This window comes from Oenanthe melanoleuca, chromosome 20 (genome assembly GCF_029582105.1).
Source record: "Oenanthe melanoleuca isolate GR-GAL-2019-014 chromosome 20, OMel1.0, whole genome shotgun sequence".
Lineage (NCBI taxonomy): Eukaryota > Metazoa > Chordata > Aves > Passeriformes > Muscicapidae > Oenanthe > Oenanthe melanoleuca.
In genome coordinates, this window is record NC_079353.1 from 2,600,406 (window position 1) to 2,622,041 (window position 21,636).

At 39.1% G+C, this 21,636-nt stretch overlaps 2 protein-coding genes across 3 annotated transcripts; both read left to right on the forward strand.

The window, feature by feature from the left end:
- The first annotated feature begins 212 nt into the window (after positions 1 to 212).
- Positions 213 to 12,999, forward strand: SPO11 (SPO11 initiator of meiotic double strand breaks). Its single transcript, XM_056507481.1, has 14 exons — positions 213 to 238; positions 1,428 to 1,571; positions 3,621 to 3,734; positions 6,104 to 6,192; positions 6,800 to 6,866; positions 7,078 to 7,186; positions 7,781 to 7,867; positions 9,148 to 9,184; positions 9,406 to 9,515; positions 10,378 to 10,477; positions 10,971 to 11,008; positions 11,659 to 11,735; positions 11,929 to 12,040; positions 12,294 to 12,999. Exons 2-14 carry the CDS (start codon positions 1,474 to 1,476, stop codon positions 12,411 to 12,413), a joined length of 1,158 nt encoding a protein of 385 aa, XP_056363456.1. The 5' UTR covers positions 213 to 238; positions 1,428 to 1,473; the 3' UTR covers positions 12,414 to 12,999.
- A 515-nt stretch (positions 13,000 to 13,514) lies between these two features.
- Positions 13,515 to 21,010, forward strand: RAE1 (ribonucleic acid export 1). 2 transcript variants are annotated; one of them, XM_056507483.1, is made up of 12 exons: positions 13,515 to 13,594; positions 14,011 to 14,107; positions 14,235 to 14,339; positions 14,925 to 15,017; positions 15,424 to 15,510; positions 15,933 to 16,019; positions 16,241 to 16,312; positions 16,802 to 16,909; positions 17,212 to 17,318; positions 17,422 to 17,497; positions 18,002 to 18,196; positions 19,675 to 21,010. In XM_056507483.1, the coding sequence occupies exons 2-12, from the start codon at positions 14,018 to 14,020 to the stop codon at positions 19,759 to 19,761; spliced, it is 1,107 nt and encodes a 368-aa protein (XP_056363458.1). In that variant the 5' UTR covers positions 13,515 to 13,594; positions 14,011 to 14,017; the 3' UTR covers positions 19,762 to 21,010. The 2 variants fall into 2 exon arrangements, with proteins under 2 accessions (XP_056363458.1, XP_056363457.1); XM_056507482.1 differs by lacking the exon at positions 13,515 to 13,594 and adding an exon at positions 13,601 to 13,687.
- The last annotated feature ends 626 nt before the right edge of the window (positions 21,011 to 21,636 follow it).

Here is a 21,636-nt window from a genome sequence, read left to right on the forward strand (position 1 = left end):
AAATGGCTGGATGAGGAAGGGATGTTTGGCCTAGGCAGCCAGGCTGGGTTATTGCAGAAAGCTGGGTGCTGTGGGTTTGTGGTCACACACCAGCTCCAGGGACAGGCCTGAGGGGCAGCGTGAGGCGCGGCCATGGCGCCTCAGCGTGGGCGGGGCCACGCGCCGTCCCTCAGGAAAAGGCGGGAAAATCCCTCAGGCACCGAGAGACACAGGAGCAGCCACAGGCCGGCCAGGACAGGTGGGAAAAGCCCTTGGAAAGTCAGGAAGGGTGGGAAAAGCCTTTAGTCAATTAGGAAAAGTGGAAAAATCTCTCAGTTAGGCAGTCGGGATAGGAAAAGCCCTCAGCTGGTCATGAGGGGTGGGAAAAGCCCTCAGTCATTCTAGAACAGCAGAAGTTCTTGGTTAATTAAGTAGAGTGGGAGAATCCTTTGGTTAGTTAGGAAAAGCTCTTGGTTGGTCTGGAAGGCTGGGAAAAGCCTTTGGTCAGTTAAGAAGAATGGAAAAATCTCTCAGTTGGGCAGTTGGGATAGGAAAAGCCCTCAGCTGGTCAAGAGAGATGGGAAAAACTGTCACTCCAACAGAAAGGCCAGGAAAAGACCTCAGTCATTCTGGAATGGCTGGAGAAGTCCTTGGTTAATTAAGAAATGTTGGAGAATCATTTGGTAGGTCAGGAAAAGCAGGAAAAGCTCTTGGTCAGTCAGGAAGGATGGGAAAAGCCTTTTGTCAATTAAGTTGGTCAGTCGAGATAGGAAAAGCCTCAGCTGATCAGGAGGGGTGGGAAAAGCCCTCAGTCAGTCAGAAAGGCCGGAAAAAGCCCTCAGTCATTCTGGAAAGGCAGGAGAAGTTCTTGGTTCATTGAGGAGAGTGGGAGAATCCCTCGGTTGTTCAGGAACAGCAGGAAAAGCCCTTGGTTGGTCTGGAAGGGTGGTAAAAGCCTTTGGTCAGTAAAGAAATGTGGAAAAAATCTCTCAGTTGGGCAGTCGGGATAGGAAAAGCCTCAGCTGGACAGAAATGTCATAAAAAGCCCTCAGTCATTCCAGAATGGCAGGAAAAGTCCTTGGTTAATTAAGAAGTGTTGGAGAATCCCTTGGCTGGTCATGAGGAGCAGGAAAAGCCCTTGGTTGGTTGGAAGGGTAGGAGAAGCTCTAAGCTGGTCGGGAAAAAGGCCTCAGTCTGACAGGGTGGGTGGAAAGAGCCCTCAGGTGGTCGGGATGGGTGTGCCAGCTGCTGCTCATTATAAAGGGAGGGAGAAGACTTAGATGTTCACTCAGGAAGTCTAGGAAAACCTTGTCTTTGGTTTCTACAGCAAATTTCTGCCTTTTTTCTGTGACCCCGTGATTTGAGCTCAGGTCATGAGTTTTACATCCAGCAAGCAGAAGAGCCATTTCCAATTTTTGTGAGAACTTCATTTTGTCTCTTTTGAACAGGGCTTCTTCTTTATCAAGAGAACTGGACTGACCTGCACCAGCCTTAATGGAGGAGCACAATCCATGTTCAGCTGAAACTCCAGCTGGGAACAAGGCCAGCTTCAGGAAAACAAGTGTGTCTGGTCAGGAGAGCCATGTCCCCAGGTAAAAAATGTAAAAAATAACACCTCTACTCTTTTTCTGTGGTAGTGCTTGAGTAGGTAGGACACTATTGCACCAAACAGGCCCATGCTAAAGCAAAAACATAATCCAATACAAAAACAAATGGGGTCTTGAATTGCAAACACCATCTTTATTCCATCAGACCTCTCCAAAAATACAGAAAACTGTGACAAAATGAGGATACTGAATTACACCAACAAAAAAAGCCTCATCGATTTTTAAAGAGTCTTTTTGCAAATAGTATATCAGCCTCAGCATCTAGAACAGTCTGGGAGCATCATGAAGGAATTCTAAAAAGAAAAGGATATTATTAGCATTATTATTTGGAGATTTCTTTGTCTCTGGCTCACAATTTTAGTGATACACAGTTCTAAGTTTCGTAGTGTGCTGGTTTGTTACATTGCAGATTTTTATTTGTAACTGTTTCTTTTGTGTATCTTGCTAGCTTGCTAAAGGTGCTATAACATGAATATTTTATGCTATTTATGTTGAAGATCTGTTCTCCTATATAGAAACAAGTCTCCACTCTGTTGCAACCTGTTAGAGATGATCAGGCAAACCCTGTGAGCTGTGCAGCACCTTCCCTTTCTCTGCCCAGATGTCACTATTAACTAAACCACAGTGAATTTTAAGTAGGCATGCTTGGCCAGTGTCATATGTTTCCTTGTTAAAATTCAGATAATCTCTGCAAAAAGAGACAGAATATCAGCACGGGGTACACAGAGACTTCCTGTCCTTTTCCTTCTATTTTGCATTTTACATATTACATTTCCAGTTTCTGTTGGCTAACAAGTGGGGAGATTGGGACTGGAACAGAAACATGGATTTGCAAATTCTGCAGCAAGCTTTGAAGTACAGCTGGAATATTAAGATCATTAAAGTGGGCAGGATCAAATGAATAAGCAAAATATTTATGAGTATCAAAGTAATGACATAATTTAGAGTTCCTACTTATCTGTTCTTCCATCCATCTGGGCACACAGATTTTTATTGTCTTAAACACTGGTTTGTTTTTTTTCTGCTGGAACTTTAAATTGTTCTAAAAAATATAATCTAGTTTCAAAAAAAAGCAGAGAGTGTGTGGAAGCTGAGCTATAAAATGGAAGAGACATGTTCAGCTGATAGAAGGGAGCTTTAATGACAACTCATTATTGTTTAAGGACAATCTGCTTAATTTTTAAAATAATTCTTGCTGATTTGAGATAATTCATATTTTTTGTGGCATGCATTGGTATTGACTCATCTTTTCTCTGTGTATTACTTAATGACAGAATTGGACTTTTGCTGATAAAACTTTGAGCTAAAATAAGTTCCATGAATTCTTTAATTCCTACCTAGACTTAGGATAGTGCAGAGTACACTTGTAATTTTAAGGACAGCTGAAATGTTGGAGTCAGATTGCTTATGAAAATAAAAAGCATCTGTCATAACACTCAAACCAGCCTGGAGTCTTGCTGTAAGGGATCTGCTGCAAGGCTACTTTGAAAAGGTGAAAGATACAGATTTGATTCTTTCCATGGTGTGTCTGTTGAGACTGAGCCTTCATGTAATTAAAATCCTTAACAGTTTGTTGAGGGCAGCAGATCAAAAGGTTAATGTGCAATGCTACAACAGGAAGTATTTGTACTCATGAACACTTTTTAAATTTATAGCATTTACAAACAACTTTGCCAAAATCATGGCCAAAGCCAATATTACCTCATTTATAGTAAAACATTAATCATTAGTCACAAACCAGCCAGTTGGTCTAGAAGTTCAGCTGGTGTAAAATTTGATGGCTACAGGATTGAATAGAAATATGCTTTAAATTGTGTCCTCTAGTCATGCAATTGCAATGGAAAGGTAGATGTTTCAGGGAAACTGAGCAAAACAGAATTAAAAATGAAAGTGTTACTCCACTTTTCTGAAACAAAAGTACGCTGTAAGCAGTTTTGTCTCACATGATTTTGTAAAAATGGGGATAGTTGATAAAACTTAAAGTAGAACTAGATTTTATCATATGGTCTGTGTCATTAATTCTCTTTGTTTCAGTTCTGAGGTTCTTGAAGCAATAGAAAATGTTATCCAAGGTGTACTTCAAAGCCTGGCCCAAAATAAAGCACCTGTTCTCACAGTGGCTAACAGAGCAGACTGGAGGAACATAGAGTAAGTAGTAAATATTTAAATCCTGCCTTCTATTAATATAAATGCCATGAATATGAATTTGATTATTTAACTTCCAGAAAAGTTAATCAAACATAATCATTCTATAAGCATTAGAATGAAGAAATAATTCTAAAAAGTAATGGACAAATAAAAAGAAATGCTTAGTAACCACTCTGAACAGACATCACGTATTGAGTAATAGCAGACCACAGCACAAAGGGAAATGTAAAACTGTAATAGGGGTTGGAAAGGGAGGTCCTATAAACAGTCCTTTTCTGGAAGCAGTAGAAACCAGAAATGATAGGTTGTGTTAGAGTGAAAAAACCTGGCTTGGGCTGGAAGAAATCACTAGCAATTCTATCCTTCAAACCCTTTGAGTGCTTCCTCTTTCCTTTTCCCTGCTTTTCCTCATGGTATCACATTTCTTAAAATCAGAGTGATAAACTTATCCTTTTATTTTTCAGAGAAGATGCATCTCACCTCTCCCTGCTCTGTTTCTTACCTGTGTGCTGTTCTAAGTTCATAACCAGCAAAATAAAGCAAACCAAGTTCTCAGTACATTAACTATATTTCAGATCTTCTGCCAGCTGACCTAGAAAGGATCAGAGAAAAAGAAACCTGTCCTCCTTTATAGCACATTCTGTGATTTGTAGAAGTTCTTTATGCAGCAGTATTTTCCCAAGGAGTTCATTTTAAACTGAAAATCCTCAAACCTGAGAGATTAGCTGATTTCTACAATACATATCCAAAAGAATAAAGAAAGACACAAATCTGCCTCTGGCCTTGTAAGAGCTTTGGACATCAGTGGGTTAAAGGATATTCAGATTGATAAGCTTGCAGAGGTGCTTGTAAGTGCACACATTACAAACATTTAAGCTTGAGGAAGCACAGCAAACTCTCCAGGCATAACACTCTGGTGGAATACTCATTTAATGAGAACAATAAACTTCTGCCAATCAAAAAACCTGAGGGGCCTGAAGGTAATCAGTTAACTGAAAAGCTTGTAGGTTCCAGGGAATTTAATGGTTTGTGTCTTGATAGTTTGACAAAAATGTTTCACTCAGATGTCTGTAAAATTAAAATACTCTTACAAAGTTTTGCAATTTTTGGCAGTCTTTGAGGAAATGGCATTCCATGCTAGAAAAACAAATGTTACCATCTGAACACGTATGGGGAAAAATGTTCAAATTAAAACGAGTTAAGATCACAGTATGTTAAAAATAAGAGTCTTCAATCACATCAAAAAGAGCAGAACCATTATTTCTGGTGGAGAATGTAATCTCAGATATGTGTTACAAAAAGCACTCTCACTGGAGTAGGCAGTCCTGGGAAGAAGGGAGTGATCCAGGTTCAACCTGAGAGTAATTCAGGGCACTCTTGATTACAGTTTTCCTTCTTTTCAGTTACAATGTTGGGAGCAGGCAAGCGAAAAGCACAAATAACTTTAAAATGTTGCAAGACAAAGGCAATAAAGTTACTTTAAAGCTGGCGGGCAGATGCTGCATCGCGCTGTCCCTGTAGGTTTGTGCAGCGTGTGCGCTCTGCCACCCAAAGGACGCACGGAGCAAAACCTGGGACCAACGAATTCGGAAACGTGGCGTGGTTTGGGATAAAATTATAGCCATTAAACCACCAACACTTTTTAATGTGCATACGAAACTCTGAAATGAAAAAGGATGCTTTAAAGATAGGATCATAAGGCACTAAATTAATTTGAAGTAAAATGATGAAGTGTCCTTAAAAAAGAACTGATTCTTCTGGTGAAATGTACAGCTTCAGCTGTGAAATGGTGAAGGATGAAATGGTGGAGCTCATTGAGGTTAAACAACTGCGTACAGAGCAGGATACACCCCCCTTTTGTTTCCAACACTTAATAACAGAATGAAGTTATCCTGATAAGAATTTAAGGGCATAATTTAGATAATATTATTGTATTCTGAAACAGTAACACTTTTTCATATAGTCTACATCAGAAAGTCACTTGTGTCAGGTGATTTTTATTTTAACAATGATCCAGATTTTTTCTTCTCATTTATTCCTGTGTTTTCCTACTAAGTGATTACTGAAGCTGATATATTAACAGTTCTAAACATATATAAAATATTTTCTTTCCTCTATTTTTGTCTGGAAACTTATGCATTCAATATTTTAATTCAGTCTTGAAGCATCTTCTTGAGAACTCTTTGCTGCCTTTTTCCTTTGGCCACCCCAAGCCCACTCAAGCTGATGCTTTCTGTGCTGAGTCTGAAAATAGCACTGCTGTATTTGACCATAGGAAAGGGGTTTCTGAGTCTGAGTTACCTTGCAGGGAAAAATTTACCTGTACTCAGGGAGTTTGCAGTTTATTGTGTTTGTTTGCATTATGTCAGATATAAAGATTCTGTAGGTCTACAGATGATACCAGGTTGTACCACAAAACAAATAAGAAGTGACTGCCCTCAATCAGCAAGAAGATTTGGTAAGTTAAAAACAAGTCCAAAGCAGAGTTCTTGGGATTTTCTTTTTTTCCCCCCTTAGTTCTCAAGTTCATAAAGCATCCAAAAACTAAAATATTATGCACTACAATTTGGAAGTGTGTATAACTGAAGCTGATAAAACCTGATACTGTGATCAGCCTTTCAGCTTTTCTCTTTTTTCCTCTATTAAATTACAGTGAGTGACAGTGAAATTAATACAACATTCTTACAGTTTCTCCCCTCCCTTAATGGATATCAATTAAAGGCATATTGAATAAGTCTTAATATAAAAACATCATCCTTTTTCAAAAAGCTGGCCAAGAAAGGAATCTTGGAATGCAGACAATAAACTCATTTCTTTTTCTAACTCAGTCATTTCATTTCTTGGCCTGGACATTAGTGCATATATTTGCTCACTTATTTCCCTCATTTTTTTTCTCATGATGCTAGAAATTATTGAGTCTATTGAATAGCACAGTCTCTCTGCATTTTCACAGTACACTTCAAACTTTTATTTATGGGACACAAATTTGGTCTTATATAAAGACAAATTATTGTATACACATTTCTGAAAATGGATAGAATATTTGTAAAATGTATTTTTTTCAGCTCTGATACTCAAAATATTATCAATGATCTACAAGATGGTGCAGAGCAACACTTATGCAACTAAAAGGTAATGGAGTCAATTTCTGCAATTTCAGATAAAGCTGTGTTTTGAGTATATTTTTTGAGAAAATCAACCTGTAGGATGCAAACCTGCAGGATTCCTGCACATGGAATGCTTTAGGTTTATCTGGTTAACCACGTTCTTTCACAAATTTTCATGAGCCTGCAGCTGTTTCAGTATTGTAATTACAAATATTTTTAATATTTTGTCTTGATAGAGATATATATTATTCAGATACTCTACTCTTTGGAAGCCAAAGTGTTGTGGACCAAATCATCAATGACATTTCTTGCATGCTTAAGATACCTCGGAGAAGTCTGCATGTAGTAAGTGGCTTCTTATCAATATTTTTGTCATTGTTTCCAAATATTATTGAACTGATTAAACTGAAAGGGGAAATATCACAAAAAGTTGGCAGTTAGAATTAAATAATTAAAATTAAAGTCTCATTGGTGCTTATGAAACCTAGTTATGGTTTATTGTGGCATTCAAAAGGTTTTTTTCTTCACAGAAAATTCATAGTTTACTTCTTCCAGAGGGCTTGTACAAACTGCCAGCTAAAATCACAGGGGCTTTTGTTATCATCTAGTGGGGGCAGTGCTTAACCTTTAGAGTGCAAAACACCTGTTTGCAAGTTTTTACTCAAATGAATTGATAATTTGGGGGTTAAATGAAAACTTAAGTACATCAGAAATGTAACTACTTGTCAAACTGACTTGTATCTCATGTCTTACAAGGGTTCCTCCATATTTAAAAAATTTTATTGTAAGTCCTTATGTCCATGAGAATAAAACATTGCTTAGTGTTTAAAAGGCTGATGGCAGTGAATCACAGCCAGAATTCTTTTCAGAGATTTCTTGCTTTATCTGTGAAACATAGTAACTTCCCATTTACTCTGTACAACTTACTATTTTTTCCAGCTGGCCACGACTAAAGGTTTTGTTGCTGGTAATTTAAGTTACATGGAGGAAGATGGTACAAAAGTGAATTGTACCTGCAGTGCCACAGTATGTATTATAAACCACAAACACAGTCCATAGCATCTGCCTGTACAAGATATCCTGCACTCCTTGGAGCTCAGGTTACAGTGTGCATTTATTACACAAACCTCTGCTTGTGGCAAATTGAGGCATTACAACCTGGGTGAATAAAATAGATGAAAATATTGCTTAACTGTATTGTAATTCTGAAGCTTAGCTCTAAACTCACCAGGAATAAATATTTGGATATGGTTTTAGCACTACCTTCTGTCATGGGACCTTCACAGAGGAAGGTGTATGTATTATATATCTTAGGCTTTATCTTACAGTGTTCTGTCAAATGAGGGCTCTTGAAGCAAGGGATCCTGGGCACTCTGAACATACAGCACTTCTGTCACAGCAGATTGAATTCTGGCAGGGAAAGAAAACAAGTCAAAATTGGTTTAAGCACATGAGATTCCTCTGGCCTAGTCCTGAAGATTTTCTACAGCAGTGCAGAGTATGAAAGCACAAATAAAACTCAGACTTGCTGACTACTGTCACAACTTTCTGAAAAAATGTGTTCATTGTAAGCCTTAGTTGGTAATTTCAAAATTGAAAGGTAACCTTAGCTTCCCATTACAGTTTTTTGTAAGCATTTTTACTGATCTCTGCATTTTAATTTGCTGAGTTGTTCTACCCTGGCATGGGGGTGATTTACAATCAGGAGTTAAAACAGACCACACACTTCCATATATACATTCTCTTTGACCAAGTTCTTTCCCCAGTTCCTGTTTTCTCATCCATATGCTTGCCAGATTCAGCCAATCCTAATTGAGGATGTAAAGTAAACACCACCATGTCTTCAAGTTTTTGCTTCAAAATACTCATAAAATCAGGTTAGAGGTCAGTAAAAGAATGAATTTAATGGTCTTACAAAAGGAATGTTTAAATGTTTTCAGTCTGTATTCAATTTGCAATCTTCACACCAAGCAGATTTTTTTTTTTTGGCTAAGACAGATAAAACATTAATCAGGGTGTTATTATCTCCATCATGCCCATAGGATGAACAATTTTCTGCAACAGTGGCACAAATACTTTTGCAAAGCATCCTGTTATGACAGGAGGACTCCTAGACCACTGCACAACAGTGCATATGAGTGGTTGAACACACTTGTAAAGAGGTGAAAATGTCAGAACTGATCTTGCATATGGAGGAGGAATGGTGGTTAAAGGATGAAATTGTGTCCTTCATTACCTAATATTGTTATTTTAAAATATATCATTTTCTCTATTTAAAATTATTAATCTCGTTTTTGTTATTTTAGGCAGTCACTGTGCCATCTAATGTTCAAGGAATTAAAAGTATCCTTTGAGCAAGAACTCTAATCATAGATGGAAAAAGAAAGTAAAAACAAGGAATATTCCAAGTCAAACAACGTTCTGGTAATTTTTGCTTTCCTTGTTGGCTCTGAAATTGAGTCATGGTCACTGCTCTTGGCTCCAGAACAGGTATTTCAGAGCAGTTGGTTTTAATTGATTGGTGTGATGGATCATTTTACATGCAGCTGGCCTTAACACAAAAGATTTAACTTCACATGCCAAATTTATATTAATTGTAGAAAAAGATGCAACTTTCCAGAGACTCCTGGATGATGACTTCTTCAGTAAAGTGTCCCCATGTATCATGATCACGGTATGCACCTTGTATTTCACATCCTCCAGCTACACCTAATTTAAGGAATACTTCAGCATTGTAGAGCTGCTCAAATCTGGGCAAAAGGCCATAATAAAATTAATACGAAACATATTTAACAATAATTTTTAAAATTTAATTATCCTCATGGAAATACGAAATACATGTTTTAAAGACCTATTTCCTCCAAACATCTCCTTAGAGCTTGGTAGCTTATCAGCTTCCTGTGCTGCTGCAAAGTTGCTGCTCAGCCTCAGAAAGGCTCAGTTGTTGAGTGACCTTTTGTCCTTCAGGACCTGAGGTTTTGCAAACCCAAATGAAACAGAATTGGTTGACTTTGGATTGTACTGAAAGAGCTATGGAGCCAGGGGAATTAACAGGAATGTGTAAATGAAATATGCACACAATGAGGAAAAAACTTTCTGCCAAGAGATAAGCACTTCCACTGTGCTATGCCACAAATGGTCCAGCTGCAGCCAGGCATAGCAAGTTCCATTAATGCCATAACTATTTTTTTTAAGATAAAAAAGTTGCCTTCTCACACCAGCCTATGCAGACACCAGGGAGCATCGATATATTAACTCCCAGACCTTACAAATTAATTCCTTGAATGGAGGAATGTCTGATGCTTCTGCAGCTCCCATAATCCAGAACACCTGCCCAGCTGCTCCCAGCCTGGCCCTCCCTCTGCACAAAGCCAAAATAGGAGCATAGAACTTTCCCTGCAAAACAGCTGCTGGAGAAATGTTTCTGCCAGCATTTTGTTTGTTTGCTTGCTTTTAAATGGCAAATGTAAACACATATGTAGCCAGATGTTGTTTCAGTTAATTTAAAACCATCTGCTTTGCTTTTATTTCTTTAGGGAAGAGGCGTACCAGATCTTAATACACGACTTTTGGTCAGGAAGCTGTGGGAATCTTTTCAAATTCCTGTTTTCACCCTTATGGATGCAGATCCACATGGTAAATCTGTAGAGGTTCTAAAGCATAAAAGGAAAGCAAAATTTGTTCAAATGTCCTTTCTCACTTTTATGGGAAGGTTCTGAGAGCTCAGAAATCTGACACAATCAGAAGGTGATGTCTCTACATTGATTCCACCTGAAATTAGAGAAATTACTGCAAAGTGAGAAGCAGCAGCTCAAAGAAATAGTACTAAAAGATATGAATTACACAGGATAAAGAAAGACAGTTTTAATAAGAGATGTTGGACAATGTGTAAAAGAGCTGATTATCCTTGGGTTTGAATTGACTGCACACAGAGAGTGTGAAACATTTAACTATTTGAAGGTGACACGCTGAGATTCTAATTGTTTTGACATAATCTAAGAGTATATGTAAACTATAACTACTCACTAATCATTATGCCATAACTGTTGTGCCATAAAACTGATTTTTTAAACAGTCTCCTTAAACATTGTGCAGCCAAACACTTGACTTTTGCTATTCTGTAACCCAGGTGTAGAAATAATGTGTGTCTACAAATATGGATCTGTGGTGAGTATATTTTTCCCCCTTCAAATACATTGTTTTGTAGTCCAGCCTGGAAGCTGGAATGCATGAAATGCTATAGCCTTTGCCAGAATGGGTGCTGCCCTTTACCATTTTGTTTCAACACAATGAAGTGATTTTTAGGACTTGTGTGTCTGTAGAAACAGCTTCTTCCTGCAACAAAAAGAAACTGGATAGTAATGGCAGGTGTTTCATTGAAACATATTTCACAGCTTTTCTCTGCTGCACAGGCAGTTTTCAGGCAGTCCAGATAGAAAAGGATTCACATTTAGATTTGTTTCTGCCTTAGAAGAGGAATGAAGGCTGGAGGGACCTTGTGAGGAGGAGAACCTAAGGGTGAGATGGGAGATTCTCCACAAAATTGTGTTATGCTGGTAAAGATTTTATTCTGGCATGAGAATTTGCTTAGGGATACTTGTGTTAGTGTGGAACATCATGGAAGAGGAACAAGAAAGTATTATCATGTTGCATGGCTACAGACAAGGCATGGAAACACAACGTGGAAGGCAGGCAAGTACAGGTGAAGGCAGAGGGCAGGAGCAGATGGGTGAACTGTCCAGCAGAGAAATGGAACAGGAAAATCCCAAGTTAAACTAAAGATCACAGAATGTTATAGCTGACCTTTCTTCTTTTAGTCAATGTCCTTTGAGGCCCATCATCTCACTGTTCCCTCTGTCAAGTGGCTTGGTCTCCTTCCATCTGATCTCGAGAGGTGAGTTGTTTCCTCAGAAGAAAAAGGAGTATCTTTCTGCTTCACAGACAGGAAATGCAGTCTGACTTACTGCACCAAAATTCATTTTAATTAACTCTTTTCAGGCGTTATTTTGGCTTAATATAAAGAAATAAGAGGGACAAATATGTTTTTAAATGTGTGAGAAAATTTAAGAATTTTATTTTCTTTGCAGATTAAACATTTGCAAAGATGCCTTGATTCCATTTACTAAGCAAGATGAAAATAAGTTAGCAAGCATTCAAAAGAGACCTTACATTGCTTGTCAGCCACTGTGGAAAAAAGAGGTTTGTATAAACTTTACTGTTTTCTATTTCTACTCCCCACAGGACAAGTCCTATATCTGACAAGCTCTTAGGATTCTCTTAGCAGAACCAGCCAAAGGGTTTTTAGCCCCAAAAGAAGGCAAGATAGAGAAAGCCTGGGATGTCTCTGAACAACTTTACAGCTCTACATGCACATACAATGAGTGGATGGAATTTTCTTACTTAACTTCCTACACACATTAATTTTTCTCTTTTTTTCTTTTTCCTCTTTTAGCTGGAAATTATGGCAGCATCTAAACTGAAGGCTGAAATTCAAGTTTTAACTTCTCTCTCATCAGATTACCTGTCCAGAGTCTATTTACCAAACAAACTGCAGTTTGGTGGATGGCTATAAATGCTGCCCTGCAAATGAAATGTTTTCTATAAATTGATTTGATTGCACTTAAGGAAAAAAAATGCAGAAACAAGGGAATACCTATCAGTTTCTTGTTCAGTTTCTTTATCTCTGTACTAGAGTGTAATTTTTTCTTTGTTCAAACTATAAGAGTAATTATGATTTTTGCAGACTATTGCTACTTTCATTCTGTGGTTTCTGCTGTGAAACTGCCAAATGCAATAGTACACATAGAAAAGATAATGAAATATGTTATTTCTGGCCAGAAAAACGTGAAGTTCAAAAATGTATCCAGGAATTGTTTTGCCTTCTGTCTTAAAGCACTGCATGATGCTGTACCAAGATCTTTATATTTGAAGGGAGTGAAAGATTTACTCAAGAATTTCTTGTACATGCCTTTTTTTGGAAATTATTTTAGGTACAGCATTGTAGGGTTTTGTGTTCACTGTAAATTCAGACCTAAAAGTCAGATATCTCAAACAGCTTCAAATCTTCCAGGAATCAAATTAACATTTGTCTTCAATGAACAAATAAGAAAGCAGATGTTACTGATTAAGAATTTAATAAAAAATTCTGTTAATAATGCACACCATAACAGAATCCCTTGATCATTTTATTTATTGAGTTGGCTGTAAAACAGTAGAGAAGCAGAAAACCGTGGTGATTAAAGTGTACATTAATTTTTATGTGAGGGAGTCTGACTGCACAGAAATTCCTCCAAAATTGATCTCCACAGTCATCAGCATGGATCTTACTGACGCTATTTTCAGTAGATTTATTTAGTTGGGTTTTTTTACAGCTGTAAACTCCAACGAAACGTCCTTTTAATTTCCAGTACAGCGGTAGAGTTCCAACAGGCGCTGTAATCCCAGAGAATACAGGGCTGGTCCAGCAGCCGCTGCACCACAGGAGGGTCAGGCCAGGGACACCCCCAAAAACACCCAACTGGCGGCGTCTGCAGCAAGAACAAGCGACTCTTCCTCTTGTAAAGAAAACGAGATTCTTCCTCTCGTGAAGGGAACAGGACGGGCCTCAGCCTCCGCCGGGCCCGGCCGCAGCTCCCGGCCCCGCCCGCCACCGCGCAGCCGCGGCCCCGCCCCGCGGCGCCTGCGCAGGAGGCGCGGCCCGTCCCGCGCTCGCCGCCCGCGTCGCAGCGTCCGGGCCGGAGCGGGCCCCGCACGGTGCGTGAGGGCGGCCCCGGCCCGTGAGGGCGGCCCGCAGCAGCGCCCGAGGAGCCGCCCCGCCGGCCGGAGGAGCCTCGCGGAGCCGCGGGGGTGGGCGGGGAGCGAGCCCCGGGGGGTGCGCTGCAGGCACGGCGCCCCGGCCGGGCTCGGGGCTGGGCTGCCCGGGGTGCCAGAGAGGGGCATGGCGGGGTTGGCTCTGAGAGGGACCCGCGGCGGGGTGGGCAGCCGGGAGGTGTGAGCGATCCAACAGCAACGAGAAGTGTGCTTTTATGTATTTCTTTTATTTTACTATATTTTGTTTGGTGTATCTGTATATCCCCGGGAGGCAGCCCGGCGTGCTGCTGTGCTGGCCGCGGTGAGACACCGGGCACGCCTGAGGGCCTTGCAGGGCTCAGCCTTTCGCTCGTTCGCAGGGCCAGGATGAGTCTGTTCGGAACCACGTCGGGCTTTGGTACCGGCGGTACCAGCATGTTCGGCAGCACCACAGCGGATAACCACAACCCCATGAAGGTACGTGTGTCAGCCCCTGTGCTCCTGTGCGTGCTGGTTTGTCACAGCAGGACCTACTGACTCATTCTGTAGAAGTAGTAAGAGCTCAGTTCAGTTTTCAAAAGTTGTTGTCTCCTGTCCTTCGCAGGATATTGAAGTAACATCTCCACCTGATGACAGCATATCTTGTTTAGCTTTTAGTCCACCAACGCTGCCGGGTAATTTCCTCATTGCAGGATCGTGGGCAAATGATGTGAGTATTCTCAGTTAAACATGCAGATTAATGGAGTGCCTAAACTGCAAAATGTAATCTTAAAAGTTTGGGCAGGGCACCTGACAACCTAACTTGTTGAAAAACTGCAAAATTTATGTCTGCTACCAAGGCACTAAATTTAACATAGTTGATAACTCATCCACTTTGACAGCACAAACCCAAAAAGATTAAGTTATTGATAAGTTATCATAACAGGTTTTTTTGGTTTGAAGGATGAGATCCCAGCTGGCTCAGGCAGGGAGGAAAGATGGATTTGGGCATGTTTTCTAAGTGTTGTGTTCTGCCCAGCTGAGGGTTAAGGGTTCTCCAGGACAGTGTGGTGAGGGGTTACAGGTCTGCAGGACACTCTAGAGGTGGAATTGAAATTGCGGGGTTGAGTTTTGACTCTACAGGTGAAAAGAACATAAGCAGAAAAAATAAGGTTTCACTAGTTCTGAAAAAAATTGGATTTTGGTATTTATAGCCATACTTTTTTGTTGGATGAGCTAAAGCTGGGGTCTTCAAGATAAGTCTTTTTAAGTTCCTGTTAATATGGTTTATTTGCATTTGCTTCTCCTGTTGCAGGTTCGCTGCTGGGAAGTTCAGGATAATGGACAGACAATTCCAAAGGCTCAGCAGATGCACACAGGGCCCGTACTAGATGCCTGCTGGAGTGATGTATGTTGTTATTTTAAAACAAATGCACATTTTTAACCAAAAATCTCAATAAATTGGTGTGTGGTTGGCAGGCAGATGAGTGCCACTTGTAGCTGCAGCCCATGCTTATTGCATAGACTTAAATTGCTGTAAATGTGTGCTGAGTGTGTCCTAGAGGGATGGGCTGGCATGGGTGTAAGAAAGCTAAAAGTGAGTTTAAAAGTTAGGAGTGTGTTAAAAGCTAGGTTAAGCTAGCATTGTTTCTTCTTTTATGATATAGTTATAACGAAATTTGGGGTTATGTTTCTTCTTTTTCCTGCAATCATGCACATGTTACATTGATGTTACACTGTTACTAGAAGAGAATAACACTTGACAGTTTTCCCATAGAGCCTGTTAATCTCTTGGTTTTATCCTTATTTTTTAGGATGGCAGTAAAGTATTTACTGCTTCGTGTGATAAAACTGCCAAAATGTGGGATCTCAACAGTAATCAAGCAATTCAGATTGCACAAGTAAGTAAAGCCCAAAGTACTAAATGTATTTTTTTTCTTTTTCTATTTTTTTAAAGCTACTTTTCTAATTTTTATATTTTTGAGGTAGTGAAGTGCACCTGAACAGGTGATCAAAGTGATTTAAAAACCTTGTGCACCTGTTTCCTCTGTTTTACTTGAGAGCTCTTCCCACTGCTGCAGTGATCTCACTAAGTCACCCTGCTGCATTAGAAGGGCAAAAAAATTTTAAAAAGTCATTCAATTCACAAATACCAGCTTTGTACTGCAACAATAACAGAATTGCAATTTACATTCTCAAATAGGAAGTTAATGTCTGTTTGTAGAATATGTAATGATGACTAAAATTAGTTACCAGTTATAATTTAAGAAGAGTTAGTCCCTTTAATGATTGCTTCTTGCATGTGTGTTTGTTTTTTCTTCAGCATGATGCTCCTGTAAAGACTATCCACTGGATTAAAGCACCAAATTACAGCTGTGTGATGACAGGAAGCTGGGATAAAACTTTAAAGGTAGGTATGTGTCCCTGAACAAAGGGACACAAAGTGTGCTAGTAATTTGTGTATAAAAATATTTATGTGAAGTGAAAATCTTCATGTGAAGTGAAAAGTGAAAACAGTTGCACTGTTCTGACTATGACAATAATGAAACAGTTATATTCTTTCTCCTGTAATAATTTAAATTGTATCCTGAGCTTAAAGTGTAAGTTGGTTTATTTCTCTGTTCCCATCAGTTCTGGGACACCCGTTCACCAACACCTATGATGACTCTGCAGCTCCCTGAAAGATGCTACTGTGCAGATGTGGTAAGTCAGGACATGTGGTCAGCTGGTGCCAGCTGGATAACTGGGAGTAGGAATGAATTTTGGGGGCTTCATTAGAACAGGACTGGAGTACTGTTAGTGTTTGATGTCTGTGTGATTGTAGTACTAGAACATAATCTGATCCTCTTGATCAGGCCCTGGAAAACAAGGATTTTCATCACACAAAACACACTTGGTGTCCTTTTAACATCATAAAACTCAGCATGAGGACTGACCTACCCTAAGTTCTTGGCAAGTTTGTAAACCACCATTGCACTTCTCACTGGAAGAATCAGTTCATTAGAAGATTTTTGGTGTGTTTGATTTCTCAGTGGCAGGGAAAAGCTGACTTGTTGTGTTTGAAGATATGTGAATAAATGAACTTTTTATCTGCTTCCTATTTCCCTTCCTCTCATCCCTTAAGTTCCTCAGGGTGTTCTGCTATGCAATTAACACAAGTCTCTCTCTTCCAATCTATTTTACAACCTCCAGGTTCATCCAATGGCAGCTGTGGCCACTGCAGAAAGGGGTTTGATAGTTTATCAGTTGGAGAACCAACCTTCTGAATTTAGACGAATAGACTCTCCTCTGAAACACCAGGTAAATAATAAGATTTGTATTTGTACAGATTGTTGACGCTCTGGGCTTGGCATTTTTTGTAGAAACGTGCAGAGTTTCAAAACCGAGTTATCTTTGCATGGCAGTGACCTGGTTTGCCATTGATCTGTTGCTGATTTTCACAAGGATTTAGAAATTGAAATACTGTTACCCAAATTCTCAACAGAATTTGAGCGATTTCTTGCCCTTGCTAGTGGTTTTGCTTTACCTTGCATTGATGACATTGTGTCCTTGTGGAAAAGATGTCTCTGTCTAAAAGTACTTTGTATCTTTTTCCAATTCAGCATCGCTGTGTTGCTATTTTCAAAGACAAAGTGAACAAACCGACTGGATTTGCCCTTGGAAGTATTGAAGGCAGAGTAGCTATTCATTATATCAACCCCCCAAACCCGTGAGTATTCCATAAAACATCCTCTCTTTATTGCTCAGTTCACAGTGATGAAATTAAAAAGCCTTTTTTTTTTTTTTTTTTAATTTTTAAATTTTCTTTCCAGTGCAAAAGATAATTTCACTTTTAAATGCCACCGCTCCAATGGAACAAACACATCAGCACCTCAGGACATCTATGCTGTGAGTATCCAGCAGTGTCATACAGACACTGTACACTCCCCTTGTAAAATTGGCTCTGAATTGTTTGTTCTTGACCTTTTATCTTGCCTAAGGCTGTCTTTGACATATTTAAAAACCTGTCATATTCATTATTTAAGAGGAAAGGCAAATTTTTAAACTTTCCATAAAACAATATTAGATCAGTCTTTCATTGAATCTGCTGGGCAACAAGTAGAGTTGACACTTGTTAATTTTGCAGATACTGAAGCAATAGTTGTGTAATGGCATTATGCATTGAATTATTAGGTACTGGGCCAAAAAGATGATGGTTTTTCTTGTTGCTTTGGTGGTTTTTCTTTGGTTGTTTTTGGTTTTTTTTCCCTCCAAAAAACTTTTAAAAAACGAAGAGCTGTATCTAGTTGAAATTTAGTGTATTTAATCTTGTAGACTTCAGCACATCTGTGAGTGTTGCCATCACCTGTTGCTATGTGTGGTGTTTTACATGGTGCTCTGTGTGTTCTGCAGGTTAATGGGATTGCATTCCACCCTGTCCATGGTACCCTGGCCACAGTGGGGTCTGATGGGAGATTCAGCTTTTGGGATAAAGATGCACGGACAAAGCTAAAAACCTCAGAGCAGCTGGACCAGCCAATATCTGCTTGTTGTTTCAACCACAATGGCAATATATTTGCTTATGCTTCCAGCTATGATTGGTCAAAGGTAAGAAGGGTTTGGACTCATGGTTATATTTTCAGTTGATAACTAAGACTCTTCTCCTTGTGAGGCTTTTGCTGTTATAAGTAGTAGGTAAATCTTTCTAAGAGAACTTAAAATGGCCATTTTGGCCACCTGATGAAGATTTAACATTGAAGCTGTGAATTTGTGGTGTTTCAGCTTCAGCTGGACAAAAGTCTAAAAGATGCTGGTTTGCAAATGTGGATGAGCAAAATGTAAATTCCCTGATTCAGAGGTTGCTATGGTTGCTCACACACATTGTGCTGTGGGCAGTGTCACAGGGCAGTGTGGCACCCTAACAGCTTCCCACAGATCTTGTGAAATGCACATCTCTGCTGCTTGTGCAGGGAAAAAAAGCTGTGACTGTGATTACAAACACTTATCCCAGGGTTTGAATGCTCTGTATTAAATTTTCACTGCCATTTAGTGAGGCTTTTGATGGTGCTTATTTATGTATTTCTCTTTAACACTTAACAATACAGGTGCAGCAGAACCACAGCAAACCATGATCTGTGGAAAATCAATACTTCCTAATAGTTTAAGGAGGGAGGGCAGCAAGCTTGAAATGTAACTAATTTTCATGGTGCTTGGAGGATAATGTACTTTGTGGTTTAGAGTGAAATGAATGCAGAAATCACATAGATTTAATGGCACACCACAGAGAGCTACATTTTAATTCACTGCATTGTATTTAGTCCTCTGCCCACATTAAAATATTTGTTGGTGCCAGGGCAGATGAATTCTTCAGTCCTGATGCTTGGGCAGACTGCAGTGGTACCTTTCAGATCTGTAAACCAGTATTAAGTAGTAAAACCAGTTGGTGCTAAGTACTGACCTTCCTTCCCACAACCATGTCTTGTCCATAGCGTTGGTAATTTCCAACTTGATGTTGGACTTGAGTAGCTTTATTAGTGTTTACTCTCCCTGATTTGGATACTTGGGTAATAATTTGGAAATGTGTATGTAAATGATATGCAAAACAGGCCATTTGCATCTGCAGCTGGGGAACAGAAAACTCTGCAGTTACCTGCAGAACTTGGCTTCACTTTGAAAAAATGTGACCTTTGGTCATTTAAAAGATAGAAAATATAAAGTGAAGCTGACTGGCCATTAAAGGTTTAGTTTTTTCTCTGCCTCAAATGACATTTAAAAGCAATCATATTGAGTTCTTAGGCTGCATCTGTAAAGTAGAACTTAGAGGTATGTGATTATTTTTTAATTAAAAATATTTTATGCTTTAGAAATGGATAAGACTCTCTTAAATTTTACTTGATAGTTCTTGTAATTGCTTGCTCAAGTAAGCTGTTTCTAATCCACCAGTGTGGTCCAATAGCTGGTGTTAAAGGCTTTAAGATTAAATCTTAATAAACCAAACAGATGGAATATTCATATTCTTACATTTTAAGTAATGCTGATTTTTTTTTTCTTTGAAGAGAGTAAATGTAGATCATTTTTGTCTTTAGGGTCATGAATTCTATAATCCACAGAAGAAAAACTACATTTTTCTGCGAAATGCAGCAGAAGAGCTGAAGCCCAGGAATAAGAAGTAGTGAGTCTGCCTTGAGCTCCTCTACTTGTTCTGCCCTTCCTGCCTCTGCTCTTCTGCCATGTGTGCCCTGTTGCACCATGGTTCAGTCAACTTTGGATCACAAACATTTAGCAGGAACTGTAAAAATTACACTAAATGTATTCTGACTTGCTGGAGAACATTTTCCAAATTAAAAACTCTGATGTCTATAAGAAAGAGAGGCTCCTGTTGATATAACTTAACCACCCTCTATTCCACAGCAATAATGAAATTGCAGCAAAATCAACATCTGGGGTAGATATTCCTGCTTTGAAGTGCAACCATTTGTATCTCTGGATTTATTTTGTTAGTATTACATTAAAATATGTTAATTATAATAGTTCTGGAGGAGTTGTATAAATACTGTATTTTTTGTAAGTACTTGGAGAATCACCAGTAATTCTTCTCAAAGGAGGCTTGTTTTTTTCTTATTAATAATTCAGGGGTTCTTTCATTGCTTTCTGGTTTTTGAAATGGAAGCATTGTCTGCTGTATGCCAGGAAGAAATGCCTTGCAAATAGTTTTTCCCTCCTTTTTTAGATGACTAGGAAGGTATGTAAGGGGCCAAGAGCAGTGACAGAAACTCAAGACAGAAGATGGGCCCAGTGCAAACTTTAGATTTTTCTGACACTCCTGCAGTGGACAAAACTTCTGAGCAAATTGCTTTTTCTAGTTGAAAGGAGAAGTTGCAGTGGTGCCAAGTGGTGAAATAGCTCAGAGTTCAGGAACATGAACAAACCTTTAAAGGTTTTGTTCATGACCAAACCAATATGTGCAAAATCCCTTTGCCCTAAACTTTGAAGCTGACACCTTTTAGAATTACAAGTTGAGTATTTTACATCTCTCTTAACATGGTTTTCTCTTGTAACAGGCTGTTCAGGACTGAAAAAATAATCATTTTTGTATTAACTAGAAAGTGCTGGTGAGCTTCATCCTGAGCAAAAATGCTGTGAAACAAAATGAGTGGGTCTCTTTCTGACTTGAATCTACCACTGTTTACTTTTAACTAGCCAGTTGTATACATGCCAAAGTTTTCTTTTTGGAAGTGAATGCTTACTATTCCTGTCTAACTATTGTTGTTTGATAATGACTGAATAAAAAGGGGAGGGGGGAGCATGTATAGATTTACATGGTATATTGTACAAATCCTCTGTGAACCTGTTATGGTTTAATGCTGATGGTTACAGATTCATGCTACATTTCAAATAAAATTTTTACTAAATGCTTTTTTATATTCAGAAGTTCTGTTATAGTAATGTGAGCAAGGCATAGTGTTTCATGTTCAAAAGCAGCTTCTTGGCCTTTCACTGTAATTCAGGGACATTTGCTGAAGTCAGATCTTTTCATCCAGCTGCTTGAGCTGAGAATACAAAGTATTTCCAACTTCTATTCCTCTACGAATGATTCCTGTGGGTTTGCCTCAAAGAATTGGGAGAAGTGGTGTGAAAGGCCTTTTGTTTTGTTAGATGAATCAAGTTCATTGCTATTTCAGCAGCCAAACACCTGACAACGTGGTTACAAATGAATCAGACTCTTCAAACTCTCCAGCCCACTGTTTTTTCACTCCAGACTCTTCCCTCTGTTCAGTTTTTGCTGGATGAGTATTTCTTGTTTGGTATAAAGGAAAATCCTTTAGATACACCCAACTCTACTTTGTTGAGGGATTATCTTTTTCTGTTTTATTTCTCAAGATAGTTTTTTTTTTTTCCTGCTACCTCTATGTTTTGCATAGTTTTAGATTTCACATTCATGCACATTTGTTTTCTTTAAGGTAGGAAAGAGTTCCCAGCACTTACATCAGTAGCTGGCCATTTACTCAAACACTTCTTTGGCTTCTGTTGATTTTTTTCCCTTAGGT